Here is a 16,941-nt window from a genome sequence, read left to right on the forward strand (position 1 = left end):
GGGCTAAGTGAGTATTTTGAAAGTTAGGGAAGTATTGAATAGTTCACAGATCAGGGTCAACTAGTAAAAACAAATCAGTGATTATGTTAGTACATGAGGTATTGACATTTCCGTGTGTGTTTTTTTTAGAATAGCACTCATTGATGTTGCATGCTTTACAAATAAGGTAAGAAAAGTATAAAAATTATATTCTTCACTCCTTGTAGGTAACTAATATCAACTCTGTTGCCTCAAACTTTTTTTTTCCTGTTTTGTAGACTACCTTAGTCATACTTTTATTGTTTGCTTTGATGGACCCTAAGGCCAACACGAAGTGATGCTATTGGAAAAATTATACTGTTAGAAGCCGGAAGCGAACCTTTCCTAAAACTAGAAAACTTATCAGAAAATATTCTGATATAATCCTTTAAAAAAGCAAAGTACATAGATATCATAAGACAGATTTAGAGATGAAGCCAAGAGCTTTTTAGGAGGTTGCTCCACTCTAAGACCTTAACCCTGAAAGTTGGGAGAAAGTAACCAGATAGAAACTTCCTGCTTCATGAAAAAGTTTAAATTGGACCATCTATACTTGCTGCTAGTAAATACAGGGAGATGTTCTGTGGTCCTCAGATCTGGTAAAGTATCCCACTTGGACTAATTAAAATCACACAGTGTGGAGTTAGTTTATGGAATTGTGAACTTAAAGGGATTTTTTTTTTTAGTTTTTTTTTTCCTTTTAAATTTATTTATTTATTTTTGGCTGCTTTGGGCCTTCATTGCTGCACGTGGGCTTTCTCTAGTTGGCGGCGAGTGGGGGCTACTCTTCCTTGTGGTGCGTGGGATTCTCATTGCTTTGGCTTCTCATTGCAGAGCACAGGACTCTAGGTGCGTGGGCATCAGTAGCTGTGGCTCGCGGACCCTAGAGTGCAGGCTCAGTAGTTGTGACCCACGGGCTTAGTTGCTCTGCGGCATGTGGGATCTTCCCGAACCAGGGCTCGAACCTGTGTCCCCTGCATTGGCAGGCGGATTCTTAACCACTGCGCAACCAGGAAAGTCCCTTATAGGGATTTTTAAAGATCATTTTGTTTTAAGAGCTAGAATATGTAAGATAACAGGTCATAAATTATTGGATGTTGGTACCCTTTGTTGCGTTTTTCTTTTTCTTTTATTCTGAAAGTAATTCATGTTCATCCCAGGACATTCCAGCAATTCAGAGGTCTATGAATTTTATTCTTTTTAACATGTACATAGTATTCCATTAAAATGTTTTATATATATTATATGGAACAAAATATAATTTTCTGTAACACAGGTAATGAAACGGTGAATACTTTTTAAACCTTACGTTGTATGTGTTTACACCTTGTGTTTTTTATATAGTACTTTTTGTATGGTTTATTTCATAATATAAACACCCTCTCCCCCCCCCAAAAAAAAAGGAGTGGTTAGTATTCTCAGTTTTTAGGTTGCTAATGTGAGATAAACATTTTGACTCGTATTTTCTTGTAGTTTTTCCTCAGGGGCAATATTCTTTATGACTCTGATGGATAAAAATTGTTTTAGAAATACTTCAGTTCAGCAAACTTATTTTCCTAGCCTAAGAATAAAATAAATTTTTAGCAGTGTTTAACAGAAAAGTAAAACTTAATGCTTTATTTATGTTTTTCTAAAGAGAGCAGAAATTTTTATATCTAACATAGCATAAACGTACCTAAAATTATTGTAGCTTCGTGATGCATGTTTTAAAAGTTAAGATATTAAGATGTGCACGTCATTTGGTTTTACAGTTTAATTGGGCCAGTTACATTCTGTGGGCACACAGGTGACTCTGTGGCATTCGTGAGTAGACCACTGCAGTCATCAAGTCAACCTAGAAGTTCACTAAAAAGTAGTTTTACATTAAGTGCTTGGGCTTCCGTAGTCCAAGGTACTCTAGAAATTCCTTTTTTTTTTTTTTTCTCTGTGGTACGCAGACCTTTCACTATCGTGGCCTCTCCCGCTGCACAGGCTCCGGACGCGCAGGCCCAGCGGCCATGGCCCGTGGGCCCAGCCGCGGAGGCCCCGCGACACGCGGGATCCTCCCGGACCGGGACATGAACCCGCACCCCCTGCATCGGCAGGCGGACTCCCAACCACTGTGCCATCAGGGAAGCCCTAGAAAAATTCTTATTCTCTCAGGAGATAATCCTCTTTTTACTTTGCTAGCAAAATAGTTAAATAGTCTTCTGGGTGACAGAAAATGGTGGGATGTAGAAATGTTTTCTTTGACTATAGTTAATGGTTATGATAGTAAAAGTAACAGCTAACATTCATTGCTTACTACCAGACACTTAATTCTTACAGTTATGATTTTAAATTTAAAGATTAAAGAACTGAGGGCACCAGAGAGATTGTTACTAGCTCAGGAGCACAACTAGTGGTAGAATTTTGCCCAGTGAGAATTGGTCAGAGAAAATTTGAAGGTTTCCTTTTGTTGCATCTCAAATACTCATTTACTGTTTTAAAATAGAGCACTCAGTTTCAGAGTTCATTTGTTACATATTGCTGGTCTTAGATTTACCAGTTCAGTTAGAACTGGTAAAGTGAAGGTAGTGTTTACTATCTTTGCTTCCTTAAGTATTTCTAAGTGGCCAAGTTTTTCTTTACTTCTTGAGGTCAAGAACTGTTCTGTTCTTCCCCTTTCCCTAAACTAGGACTTTTTCAGTATTTCTTGAAAAAATTTTTAAGGGGAGGTATAATTTTTAAAACGTATTTTTCTTGTCCCCTTTGTAGAGTACAATTTTGGCATATTATGACATTCAGAATATTACAAACTTGGGTATAAAATTAATGGAAAGTAAACTTTAGTGGAAGTGAGTGATTTCCTCCTTCCCCCTGTATTCTTCCTAGGTCCTGTTTCTTTCACCACTGATCTTTCTAGACCACAATGATTTAATTTTATATCATTTTTTAGGAATATTACTTTTGAGTGATTTGTAATATATACCCCAAAAGGTTTATCCTGTAGATCTGACAGCAGTGTTGCAAGGGAGTGATCTCCAAATTGGAATTACTTGGAACATTTAATGAACTTACTTTGTCTTGGGAGAGTGGCATGTATCTTTTAGGAAGTCTTCCAGTCTTCACATCAGCATGGGGAAGGGGGAATTGCTGTTGATAATTAAAATAATAAGACTATCTAGTTTGTCTCTTATTTCTGATTTTGGTACATGCTTCATAGTCCAACCAATAATGTATCCGTTGGCATATGCTGTTATATAAGGAACAGCCAGAATCCATAGTATTATAAATTTGTAAAACCTCTTCTAAAAGGACACAGTGTTTCAGGAGTACTTAATAAATGAGGGAGGATCTCATGTATTTTTAGCATGTATTTTCATTGGTATGCATAGTTTCTAATTGTCATAGTGGATCAGTAACTGGTAAAACATCAGCTTTTCTGAGATGATGCCACTTGATTTTGTTTACTTTCATTATTTTAGATTTGACAGAATTGAGAGTTCTAATGAACGAGGGTGAGATTAAAGACTTTATTCTCAGGAGGGTATGATGTTAGTTTACATATTTCTTATAGCTTCTGTTTTATGTTTGGACCAGAAATAAAGGTGGAGATTTCAGGGTGGTGATTTACCAAATAAAATTTTTCTAATGAGAATTGATTGAGTCTATTTGTATAGACTAAATCTTTTGGGCTCAAATTGCCAAAATTTTCTGCATTTTCTTTTTTACTGGGAATGGTGATCAAATAGACAAGGTTATTCCCAAAACTTTCAGTGTATGGTCTTAGATTACTGAAGAACTTCCCTAAACATTTTGTAGTCACTGGTGCTATTGGGTGGTTCAGTACTCTTAATTATTCTAAGACATTTTATGATGTCTTCAGGATTTTTTTTTTAATGTGGAAGCATTTTTATTTAGATTTTTTGAGGCATAATTTACAAACCACAAAATTATAGAATTTAAGGGTTCAGTTTGAAAAGTTTTTTAGTTGTATACAGATAGCCATCACCCAAATGCATACAGTCCTCTCACCCCAGCCAGTTCCCCTCCAGTCCTTCCCAGTCTGTTCCCTGTCAGGCAGCTTCTGTTTTTTAAGCATGGTAGGTTAGTTTTCTCTTTGGCCTTTTCTTAATCATTGAAAAAAAAAAAATGTATCTACGGTCATAATCTGAATTCTGGACAACCTGATAGTTCAGTCTGACAAATGGATGATCAGAAGTCTGTTTTGCTTGTATAAAATTCTAATCTCCACTTGTGTTGAGAATGATGAATGAAAGAAAGCTTTTTATTCCTGAGTGTGTCAGATACTCTTAAGTTTTAGGGCTAGAAAGTTGCATAAGAAATTGTCTCTACTCGTAAGAAACTTTATGACTTCAAAGAAGCTTGTAGCCTTCTTTCAAAATGTTATTTTTATCTGACCATGACTTACGTAGAATTCTTGACGCTTTTGGCTATTTTAAGAATCAGTCCTTTTTTTTTTTTAAATATTGAAGCAATATAGTTTCTTTTCACTAAAATGCTATGTGTATTTACACACATGGAATATTATTTTTTTCTTTTTTTCTCAATTATTGAGATATAATTGACAAAGATTATTTTTAAATACTGCTACCATTTCCCTCGAGCTGATTGGTTGATATTTATTATAGAAGAGCTTAAAGGAGAGACTTGAGCTGGAGTTTCCACCTTAATGGAACCATAGTGTGAATAAGCCTTGGGAGTGCGCAAGGCTATTTGAGGTAATCCTGGAATAAAGTACCATCTGTTTGGAACATTTTAAAATGCTAATTGAGAACCTAGTTTGCAAAATATTCAGTTATATTAAACTGTTAAACTAATAAAGAAACTCGGTTAATAATACGGATTTCTCTGACAAGCTTCAGAAGTATAACAGTTAAAGAAAAAATTCACAAATGAGGTAAAGATCAATTTACTGTATAAATATGTTAACTTTCTTGGCTTTATGGCAATGACCTGAAGTAAAACACTGATGATAATGGTAATCAAACTAAGTTTTTTGTTTTTAATTTGAATTATCTAGATAATCTCAAAGGGAAAGGAGAAGTTCCAGATGTGGTCTTAAGTTTTTATTTTTCTTACCTTTGATATATAACCTGGAGGATTTTCATCATTTTTCATGGAAAGATTGGATGTGGGAAGTAATATTTGATAAAATATTATTTAGAAATTTATATTATAATGAGACTATTTGACAGTATCAAAGGATGCAGTTAGGTTGATGTTATTAGTCTAGTTTCTTAGATCCTGGTGAAACAAGTAATAAATGGTCTAGGTATTCAAGAATAATGCAGTCATGCACTAGATGAGGATAATCATCTCTATAGATTGCTTGTACAGGAATTGACCAACCAAACTCGATCCATTTTGCCCATTCTTCAGGAAAACTGAAATACAATTTCTCTCATTTTTCCTTTATACTGTAGTTAATTATACGTACCTCTGTTTGCCTTTATGTTTATAAAGTTCGGGATGATTTTATCTCCTCAAATGAAAACTTGGATTATCTCATGCCAAATATTTTTTTGAAAGGGTTTTTAAAAAAATAATAACTGAAAGTAATTGAGAACTTACTGTGTGCCAGGTGCCTTAACACTCCAACATACTTTAAGTCATAATTTTGAGGTGGTAGGGATTATTTTGTTGAGTAAAAACATTATTTGTTAACTTTTTTGCCTATTTTTTTCATTTTAGAATTTTTTTTCATTTTTAAAGATAGTAAAAATTTCTCTGATTTAGTTTGACTAAAAATGTGATAGTATGTGTCTATATTGTCAAATATATATTTATCACCCTTAAACCTAATATTGCCATAGTAGTATGTTGTAATATTACAAGTGGAACATGCTTAATTGATTTTATTGGCTTGGGAAAGTTATGATAGGTTGCATGTTGGCAATATGTACCTTTGAAGTTCTTATATTAAGTTTAAGCAAATTGAATATTGGGAATAATGATGAATTAATTCTTCGTAGTGATTTTTTTTCCCCCATAGCATTCATCTGATTACAGTAAATTTGAATATATAAAACCTCACTGGTCTGTGTGGGTTTTGTTTCTTATAGTGTTTATTCCTTTTAAAAACCAAGAATTGCTGAAGTGATCTTGTTGGTCAATGAGTCCGTCTCAGCTAAATGATTCAGTCTTCTCCCCTGACCCTTTCTCCCCTGTACTTGATCTTTCAGGTTGAACATATTTGACTTTTTTTTTCCAGGTTGAATTGACCAAAGCAATGGTTATGGAGAAGCCTAGTCCCCTGCTGGTCGGGCGGGAATTTGTGAGACAGTATTACACACTGTTGAACCAGGCCCCAGACATGCTACACAGGTGAGACCTTTCTTTTCCTGAGCATCATCTAATGCTGTGTTTTAGTGTGTGGGTACTAATCCTTAAGATTCTCTTATTCATCATGCACCTTCTAGGGTTACTGCATAAAAGTGCTTTGTAAGTACCAAAAAGTGATGGTTGTTCAAATTATGTAATAGTAGAATATACAAATATTATTTAAAAATTAGTCTAAGTTACCTATACATTATCAGAAAAGTAATGCTTGATAATGTAAACGTATAATAATTGTGCTTTTGATTTTGTTTGCCGTTTTGCTGTTTTTGGTGAATCATGAATTATTTAGTAAGAATGTATTGAAGAAGATGCAAGAGTGTTCCTGTAATGACATACTTTTGTGTTGATATGCTAACGATTTTTCTATGTAGGTGCAAATTTTTTTATCAAACTGTGTTTTAGCTTTTTTACTTGATAATCTGTGATCATCTTACAAGGGTAGTACATGTATCACAGTAATTTTGTTACCCATGAGGTTTTATTTTCCAGAGGTGTCGTAACATGTTTTAATCCCCTAATGATGAATATGTAAGTTGCTTCCATTATTTCCTCTTACAAATAGTGCTGCATTATACAAAGCTCTTAAGTTTGTTTATGTAGACTTATTAGAATATTTTTAGAAATTCTAAAATGTGTATTTGTTGGACCAGAACTATTTTTTCTTCTGTGTCTTGCCAGTTTGCATATTGGATACCACATGATTATTAGGTGAAAGAGAATGTTTTTAAATTCATTTTGAGTCCTTCTGAAAATGGAAAGAATCACTTGTGTTTTGTTTTTTTTTAAGGCTTTATAATTTCCAAAACACTTTTACCTTTTTCTTCTTGATCTTTATAAAAACGTCTTAGTAAGGCATTGTAGGATAGTTAACTTCATTTTACAGATAAAGACACTAAGGGGTTAAAAATTTGTTGGTACTCACATACCTATTAAGTGATAGAACAAGTCCTAAACCTTTCTTTCCCCCTCTTTTGTTGTTCTTTTTGTCAATTGTATTCTGTGCCTTTAGAAGTTACATACATTTGGAATTTAAAGTGGAGCAGGAGTTGAAACAAACTAACCAAATACATTTCTTGTCAATATTGTTATTTGCTGGTTCTAACACATCTGTTTTTCACATTTCATCTCTGAGGTACATTTTAGATACAATGAAAAGTGGATTAGCCAGCAGTGAACTGATTCTGGCTGATGTGCAGCCTTTTAATAACTTTGAAAGTTGAAAGGTACTTTTGAGATCCTTAAGGCCCCAGATCTGTCCCTTTTTTGGAGGAAAAACAATCAGTATGTAGAATGACATGTATGGGTTTATTTGTGAAAAATTGTTAATTTGGAGTACAAGTGTCAGGAAATCCTAAAAGTAATTATCCCCAAGTTAGGGTATTTTCTCTGTGTCTGTGTGTGTGTTGGGATAGGGTGTTGTTGGCGCTTCCCTAATTCAGTATTGTTGTAATGAAAACAAGACAATTTTGAGGATATAGGTGAATTAAAGCTATGAAGATTTAAGTCTGAAGCTCTTAATGCATCAGCAAAAATTGTTAAAACTACTCCTAAAACCCATCTGCCTGAGTTACTGGGTTTTTAATGGGAACTCATCACATGCATTCTCAGATATAAAAGGACTCTCTAAGTCGGTAGAGAGTATAGATGTCCTCTTGTATATCAGGACTACCTGTGGTCTCCTTGAGTGAAAACAGGAACTTTTATTTTAAGGTGCCTTCCTGACGTGAACTACAAGATCCTTCCCAACATGATCATCCTTTCCTGAGACCTGAAACTTGTGACTCATAAAAATTCCTTGACCAGATTCATTCCCATTCAGCAAATGTTGTGACATGTAGGTGATGCATATATTATGATTGCATACAAAGATGAAAAAGAAAATACATTCCTGCCTCCAAGAATGTACTAGTCAGACAGATGGGTTCAAACATGAACAGTAAATACCTGGTCTTAGGATACTTGAAGATGACAAGTATCTTTCTATTTTACAGATTTTATGGAAAGAACTCTTCTTATGTCCATGGGGGATTGGATTCGAATGGAAAGCCAGCAGATGCAGTCTATGGACAGAAAGTAAGTAAAACAAGCTTCGTGTAGGCTGTTGAGCAGCTAGAAAATAACCCATAGAATTGAGGTGGATACATGCTTGATACGTTTGTTGATATTTAAAGATGAAATTTCTCAACTTCTGTTTAGAAATTTAGGTATTCAGTAACTACTTGGTTTATATGATAATCATTGAAAAGCTTATAATGTCACTTTTGTTCATTTTGTATGATATATTCTGAAGTTCTTTTATGTTAGAAGATGATAGGTTTTAGCATGGGGATCATCTGTTGTAAACATTTTAGTTATGTTAATTAAGGACAATAATTTTAATAATTAAGGTTAAGGTGTCATTGGGAATATACTATATTAAGACAAATTACAGTGGGGTCTGTGTAGTTTGTAATTTAAATGTGCACGGTAAATGCTCTATCTTTGTTGTGTTAGAAAGTTTTTTGTTGTTCTTCGAGATTCTGCATTCTCTTTCTTCGATTCCTTAGGAAATCCATAGGAAAGTGATGTCACAAAATTTCACCAATTGCCACACTAAGATCCGTCATGTCGATGCTCATGCCACCCTGAATGATGGTGTGGTGGTCCAGGTGATGGGCTTGCTCTCTAATAACAACCAGGCTTTGAGGAGATTCATGCAGACCTTTGTCCTTGCTCCTGAGGTATGAAAAAAAATAACAATGAAAGGTTGTACATGTTTTTTTAAAAACTGTTCATTTTGAAGTTTTAAATATACAGAAAAGTTGAAATAATAGTGCAGAAGTACTCTTTCATATATCTTACCTAGAGCCACATTTGTCCACACATTTATAATTCTTTTTCTATTTACCTATCATTTTTAATTCTAAACTATTTTAAAAGTAAATTGGAGGACTTCTCTGGTGGCACAGCAGTTAAGAATCCACCTGCCAATGCAGGGGACACGGCTTCGATCCCTGGTCTGGGAAGATCCCACATGCTGCGGAGCAACTAAGCCCGTGCGCCACAACTACTGAGCCTGTACTCTAGAGCCCGCGAGCCACAAGTACTGAGCACATGTGCCACAGCTACTGAAGTGTGCACGCCTAGAGCCCGTGCTCCGCAACAAGAGAAGGCACCTCAGTGAGAAGCCCGCACACCACCACAAAGAGTAGTCCCCACTCACCGCAACTAGAGAAAGCCTGTGTGCAGCAACGAAGACCCAGCGCAGCCAAGATTAGATAAATAAATAAAATTAAAAAAAAAAAAGTAAATTGGAGATATTATGCCCAGTCATCCTCCAGTACTTAAGTGAGCACTTCTTTTTTTTTTTTTTTTTTTTTTTTGTGGTACGCGGGTCTCTCACTGTTGTGGCCTCTTCCGTTGTGGAGCACAGGCTCCGGACACGCAGGCTCAGCGGCCATGGCTCACGGGCCCAGCCGCTCCGCGGCATGTGGGATCTTCCCGGACCGGGACACGAGCCCATGTCCCCTGCATCGGCAGGCGGACTCTCAACCACTGCGCCACCAGGGAAGCCCATGAGCACTTATTAAGAATAAGGACTTCTCTTCCATAACCATAGTACAGTTATCAAATTAGAGTATTTGTAATACAATTATCCATCTATAGTCCATATTTAAATTTTGGTCATTGTCCCAGTAATACAAAGAATAGTAATTTTTTTTTCCTTGTCCAAGATTCAGTTCAGCATTATACATTGCATATAGCTGTCATGTCTCTTTAGGCTCCTTTAATCAGCTATAATTCATTAATCTTTTGTTTTTCAAGACGTTGACATTTTTAAAGAGGACAATCAAATTACCGTGTAGAATGCATCAGTTTGAATTGTCTGATATTTCCTTATAATTAGTTTTAGGTTATACATGTCTTTCAGTGCCTCACATTAGGTAGCACTTGATGTCATTTAGGCCCATTATTAGAATTACTTAGTTAAGGTGATGGTCACCAGGTTTTGCCACTGTAAAGTTAGTGCTTTTACTTTTCTCATTAGTAAGTAAATTGTGGGTGCTTCTTTGAGACTGTGCGTATACTTTGTTCTTCATCAAACTTTTAGACGCTAGTTCTAGCATTCATTGATTCTTGCCAGAATCAGTTGCTACTCTGATGGCTACAAATAGTGATCATCTAATTCTTTATTTATTAGTTGGCATTCTACTGTAAAGAACTTTGCCTTTTCTTCTATCTGTCATGGGGTCTTTATTTAATGGATTTAGTTAATTTTTTATTAATTTCCGAAGTGTCCTAGGATCTGCTAAGTGTGAACCCCTTCAAGCGGGTTTCTGTTTTTTTGTTTGTTTTGGGGTTTTTTTTGCGGCGGGGGGGGCAGTTTGTGGCACAGATGTTTCAGGTTCACCTTGCACTCGCCCTGCTCCAGACACGACCCCAGTTCTGGAGTCAGCTGTTACTTCAAGGAGCCCTGTTTTTTTTTTTAGTTATCATGCTTCTCATGAAAAGACTACAGGCTTATGTTGATTAATTGCATTTGTACTGCCTTCTCGACTGGTCCAGAATGAACAGAGTAAGGAATCCTATCTTTGTGAGCGTGTGGAAGGGGCTCCAAGAGGACCTGCTGACTAAAAGTTTTCTCTAGCATTACTTGTCAGACACTTTTCTGTTGAAGGGTAGTGAATCTAAAATCCCTGTCATTTTATTGTTTGAATATAAAATAACTCAGTTGTCTATTTGAAAAATTACATGAAGTCGTTTTAGTCATGATTTTTAGAGGAAGGCTTAGATTATCTATAGTGTTAAAATTGTTGATGGACTTCTAAATATTCAAGGAATCATGGGATGATTATTAATTATTCTAAATTTAGTTCTTTTTTGCCTTTAAAGAGGAAGATCTTAACATTACCATAGTATAATGGATTGTTACATAAACTGTCTCATTTAATATTCAAAGCTCTAAAGTATAAGTTGGTATCCTTCATTTTGCAGATGAAGAAACAGCCTTAGAAATTGAATGACTAGTAAATGACATAGTTGGATTTCAGTGTAGTTGTGTCTTATACCTAGGGTAGGCAAACCTTTTTAGCTACACGTTTGAGTGCTTGTGTCAATATTCTTGGATAGAGATTTAGCGAATTTAAAAATATCTGTTGCAATTGGTAATATGTATTTATTGTTCAAGAAATGATTTGAAGTCTGGGCTTTGGCATCTTAAATACTTAGAGTTTGTCAGTTTTGGATATTCACCTGGTGGTATTTTAAGCACACAGTATGTAATGTAAAGCAGGGATCCTTTCAGCCTTGACCTTATTGGCATTTGGGACTGGGTGACTGCTTGCTGTGGGGCTGTCCTGTGCGGCATAGGGTGTCTGGCAACGTCCCTGCCATCTCCTCAGTAGTTGTCAGCTCTCCTCCCTCACGGGAAACCTGAAATGTCTCCCAAAGTTGCCAAATGTCTCCTGGGGTGGGCACTATTGCCTTTAGTTGAGAACGATGGTGTAGGGTGATGTGGAATTTTAAAAGTTTGCTGAATAAATGAAAACTTTCTGTTGGCATTGCAGGGCTCTGTTGCAAATAAGTTCTATGTTCATAATGATATCTTCAGATACCAAGATGAGGTCTTTGGTGGCTTTGTCACTGAGCCTCAGGAAGGTAAGTTACTTGTCTAAATTTTTTTGGATGGCATCAGATTGACCTGAAGAGAGTGTAGGTTTCTTGAATGTTTTCATAATTCTCTGTATCTTTCATTAGTAACTTTTGTCAAGGCATAAGAAGGGTTGGAGATTTTAACCTACTTGAGGCTGATAGGTTAGTCTACTTCACTGATATTGGTAGAAGACATCAAACTCCTAAATCAGAAGTAGACAGGTTATTATAGCAACAATAGTAGCATCTTAGCCGTAGTTTCCGTAGGACACTGCAGAAGTTTAGATGATACTTGCAGTGCAGTGGGGTGCATTACTAGAGTGGAACCTAAGTTTCAGCAACCAAAACCTTATAATGGGGCAGCACACATGCCTGCCCGTTGCTCTGGAGAGAGACGCTGTTTTCTGAGAGTGTTGCTGTATAAATATTCTTAAAAGGTAGTCTGGAACAAAGATTAGCCATTGCCTCACTTGTAAGATATGCAGAAACACAGCTACCCATGGAGAATTGTCTCTGAATGCTAAGAGTAATTAGTATTTTAGTGTTTTCTGTATGACTCAGAATTCTAAGTGCTTTGTATTTATTGTATAATACAACAGCCTTACAGATAAGTATTTTAGGAACTATTGTTCCCTTTTAATAAATTAGGGCACTGAAATGCACAGAGGTCATTTGCCTGATGTCATATAGCTAGTTAGGTGGTAGAACCTTCGTTGGATTACTGGCAATATGACCTCAGACTCCATGCTTGTAACCCAGACATTACGATGGCCTTAAATCTGTCCTTAAAGCCTACGTCATGATTTTACCCAATTTTCTTTATCTTTTTATGTATCTGTACTGTTCTTATTTCACTGCCTTTTTATCATGATGAACATTGTGCAAGTGAATACATTTGTGAGTTAAGTGAGCACAAATATGTTAAATTTCTTTTCTCATTTAGAATCTGAAGAAGAAGTAGAGGAACCTGAAGAAAGACAGCAGACACCTGAGGTGGTACCTGATGATTCTGGAACTTTCTATGATCAAACTGTCAGGTAAGGAAAACTTTGTTCATCCGTCCAGAGCTGCATGAGAATTTGAGTTGTTAGTCTTTCTGTTTGTTGGAGGGCAGCCATAATGCTCAGAATTATCTCAGAAAATAGTGATAATTTCCCAGAAGAAAGGTTTTGCTTTTGGTACGTAACATAAATATATAACTTGTTTACTATAGGTTGTAGTCTGAGGACTACTTAAATAGTATCCATCAGTTGCTTTTCGGTTATCAAGTATTTAATACATCAAGGCATAGCTTTAAGTGCTTTTTTTGAGATGCAAGGTGTACAAGGACTGAGACATAAATTGACAAAAATTCAGACATGAGTTAAGTAACAATAAAGAACTTCATTTATTAGCTCAGGCAAATGTGTGATTGTATCTTAGGTTTTTTTTAATCTGCAACTGGAACAGAAATATGTTGGATAGCAATATAAATTAATATTTACTTGTTGCCCTGTGATACCCTTAATGTTAATATTCAGTGCTTAAAGGATACTTTCAAATGTGTCTCAAGGTGTGGTGATGGGACTGACTTTACTCACCTGGGTTGCTGGTTGAAAATGAAGATTTGTTGTCCGACCACAAACTTACCAAATTAGAATTTCCGGTGGGGGGAGGCATCTGCAGTTCGTTAAAGTGACTTATGTGGAAGTTTAAGGACTATTCTGAATCACAACTGATGGTTTTTTTTTTTCCCTCCAAAATTCCTTGTGTGTTTTTGTGGGAAAAAATTTTGATACTGAAAACCACATAACATAAAATTTACCGTCTTAACCATTTTTAAGTGTACTTTATGGTAGCGTTAAGTATATGCACGATGGTGCAGCAGAATCTCTAGAAATTTTTATCTTGAAAAAACGGAAACTGTACCTTTCCACCTCCCCATAGCCTATTAGAGTTTTGTGATACGTGGTAGGTAAATTGTAATAATTTTGGGATTCTGAGAAACACTGCTCTGGTTCATTTTGATCTGTTTGATGCATTTGCTTAATCAGAATTTAGCAAATCTGACTGCAGTTAAGATTTGCTCACTGAGGGCTGAAGAGTTGTCTTGTTTTAATACGCAAATACATAATTCTTAGATCTTTTTGGGGAGGAGAGAGCTATGTTTTTTAGGTTCAGGTCTCTAGGAATTTCTTGCTAAATCAATGGAAGCAGAATGATATTTCTCAAATTTTACCATGAAAGCAATGACTTAGAAGAACATTTAGAAGAACCTGTTGCTGAACCAGAGCCTGATCCTGAACCAGAGCCAGAGCAAGAACCTGTGTCTGAAGTCCAAGAGGAAAAGTCTGAGCCAGTATTGGAAGAAACTGCTCCTGAGGATGCTCAGAAGAGTTCTTCTCCAGCGCCTGCAGACATAGCCCAGACAGTGCAGGAGGACTTGAGAGTATGCAATGTGTCTTCATTTTTATTCCACTTCTATTTTTAAAAATCTCTCTTCTTCTTTATTGTTGCTTGGTTGCCTTCTGTAGGTACATTTTCGTATTGGTTGTTCAGGGAAGGGAAGTTTCTTCCATATTGAGCCATACCTCAGATAAGAAGTAAGATGCATATTGCTTTCTAAAATCAGAAGTAGTTTTTTCCCTCCTCTAAGGAAACTTGAATACTTTTTAGGCCAGAAATTTCAGGTGCTGTTTTATCACTGCATCAACAAACCTTCTTTTTAATATTACATCTTTCAAATTGCAGATTATTGTGTGCTTGTTAAACAAGTCATAGTCTATCTTTGAAAAATAACATGGCACAACAGACTTTTCCTGCCCTTTTCTATGAAATCTAATTGAGGACAACTTTACAGTACAAGTAGAAACAAATTGCTCAAGTATAACTACTTTTCTAATCAGAATACCTGATTTGAAAAGTTTGAAGATTTTCAGTTACTGTCCCTGAGTCACATCAAGATGATAACTGAACTAACAGAACCTTTACAGTTGATGCTCCTTGAAGGAATATGTTTTAGTGCTGTATTTATGGGGCCAGGGTTCTTGTAATGCCGTTTCTCTAACAGTTATTTCAAGTGTCTTTGCGTTAGGCATTGTTCTAGGTATGGGAACTGTCAGTAAAGTAGATAGAGCTCTTGGTCTCTGGAAGCTTCTGGGTGAGTAGGAAAGAGAAATGGTGAAATCACTTTAGCTTGCAGGTGGAAAAGTAGGTTGGCTGGATTGAGAATGGATGACAACTTAGGTGGCTTAATTATAGTAGTTCTGGAGAGAGGTAATGACATCTTGGATTAGGGTCATGGCAGTGGAGATGGAGAAGAGATTTAAGATGTAAATGATAGGATTTGGTGATTTTGGTATTGATTGATATAACTCAAGAAGATTCTAAAGTTGGTGTAGTTGGGTTATAGATTGAGAGAATCATAGGAGGAAGAGCTGGTTTTGGAATGAGAATTTTCTTTGATTCACAAACTTGAAATTATGTGGAAGTAGCCTCTCATACTTTGCTGATACTTGATTAGTCCTAAGGAATTTTAGTACTAAATTTTAAGTAGAGGGGAAAAGGAATCTCAAGTTACTTATAAATTCCATCTTGCCTCTGAAAATGAGATGCGCATGTAATAATACAAGAATTCAAAAGCTAATACCTTTTTTAAAAATAAATTTTATTTATTTATTTTTTGCTGTGTTGAGTCTTCGTTGTGTGTCGTCTTTCTCTAGTTGCAGCAAGCGGGAGCTACTCTTGGTTGTGGTGCGTGGGCTTCTCATTGCGGTGGCTTCTCTTATTGCGGAGCACGGGCTCTGTGTGCCCAGGCTTCAGTAGGTGTGGCTCGCAGGCTCTAGAGCGCAGGCTCAGTAGTTGTGGCACATGGGCTTAGTTGCTCCGTGGCATGTGGGATCTTCCCAGCCCAGGGCTTGAACCCTTGTACCCTGCATTGGTAGGCGGATTCTTTTTTTTTTTTTTTTTTTTATGCGTTACGCGGGCCTCTCACTGTTGTGGCCTCCCCCGTTGCGGAGGACAGGCTCCGGACGCGCAGGCTCAGCGGCCATGGCTCACGGGCCCAGCCGCTCCGCGGCATGTGGGATCCTCCCAGACCGGGGCACGAACCCGTGTCCCCTGCATCGGCAGGCGGACTCTCAACCACTGCGGTAGGCGGATTCTTAACCACTGCACCACCAGGGAAGCCCAAAAGCTAATACCTTTTATATTGTTGTGATAAGTAGTGTAATCAGCTGATGTTGGTGTGTTCCCTTAGACGTTTTCTTGGGCATCTGTGACCAGTAAGAACCTTCCACCCAGTGGAGCTGTTCCAGTTACTGGGATACCACCTCATGTTGTTAAAGTACCAGCTTCACAGGTGAGTTTCTAATTAAGCTTTCATATCAGGCAAATTTACTTGTATTTTCGTGTAATGTGATTTCACAGAGGTTTAATGAATAAGGCAGAGGAGAAGGGTACAAGGTGATTTAAAAAAAATTTTTTAAATTAAATTTTATTTTTTTATACAGCAGGTTCTTATTAGTCATCAGTTTTATACACATCAATGTATACATGTCAATCCCAATCACCCAATTCATCACACCACCAGCCCCCGCCCCTGCCGCTCTTTTCCCTTGGTGTCCATACGTTTGTTCTCTACATCTGTGTTACAAGGTGATTTTTAATGTGGTTTTTTTTTTTTTTTTTGTGAGAGAATGAGGGAATTGTCATTTTCTAGTTTAAACCTTATTGTTAGCTAGGATACTTCAGAAGAATAAAAGGTAAGCTTGCTTTGTTCTTACACAAAAGTTAACATTACGCATTTTTTAGCCTCGTCCGGAGTCTAAGCCTGAATCTCAGATTCCACCGCAGAGGCCTCAGAGGGATCAAAGGGTGCGAGAACAGCGAATAAATGTTCCTCCCCAGAGGGGACCTAGACCAGGTGAGAGCTCAGAAGGGTGGCTTCTTTAGTCTGAGCCTGTTGAGGGTGAGAGCTTGTTTTGGGAG

The 16,941-nt window shown here is 36.8% G+C and overlaps 1 protein-coding gene across 1 annotated transcript in view; it reads left to right on the plus strand.

The window, feature by feature from the left end:
* G3BP1 (G3BP stress granule assembly factor 1) overlaps nucleotides 1-16,941 on the plus strand; it is a 31,381-nt gene that overhangs the window by 8,899 nt on the left and 5,541 nt on the right. The window contains exons 2-9 of the mRNA XM_065873186.1: nucleotides 6,215-6,327; nucleotides 8,334-8,415; nucleotides 8,889-9,062; nucleotides 11,889-11,979; nucleotides 12,917-13,010; nucleotides 14,200-14,401; nucleotides 16,211-16,312; nucleotides 16,765-16,876. Coding sequence (XP_065729258.1) covers nucleotides 6,233-6,327; nucleotides 8,334-8,415; nucleotides 8,889-9,062; nucleotides 11,889-11,979; nucleotides 12,917-13,010; nucleotides 14,200-14,401; nucleotides 16,211-16,312; nucleotides 16,765-16,876 — 952 coding nt within the window. The 5' untranslated portion in view covers nucleotides 6,215-6,232. The remainder of the gene's footprint in view (nucleotides 1-6,214; nucleotides 6,328-8,333; nucleotides 8,416-8,888; nucleotides 9,063-11,888; nucleotides 11,980-12,916; nucleotides 13,011-14,199; nucleotides 14,402-16,210; nucleotides 16,313-16,764; nucleotides 16,877-16,941) is intronic.

This window comes from Phocoena phocoena, chromosome 3 (genome assembly GCF_963924675.1).
Source record: "Phocoena phocoena chromosome 3, mPhoPho1.1, whole genome shotgun sequence".
Taxonomy (NCBI): domain Eukaryota; kingdom Metazoa; phylum Chordata; class Mammalia; order Artiodactyla; family Phocoenidae; genus Phocoena; species Phocoena phocoena.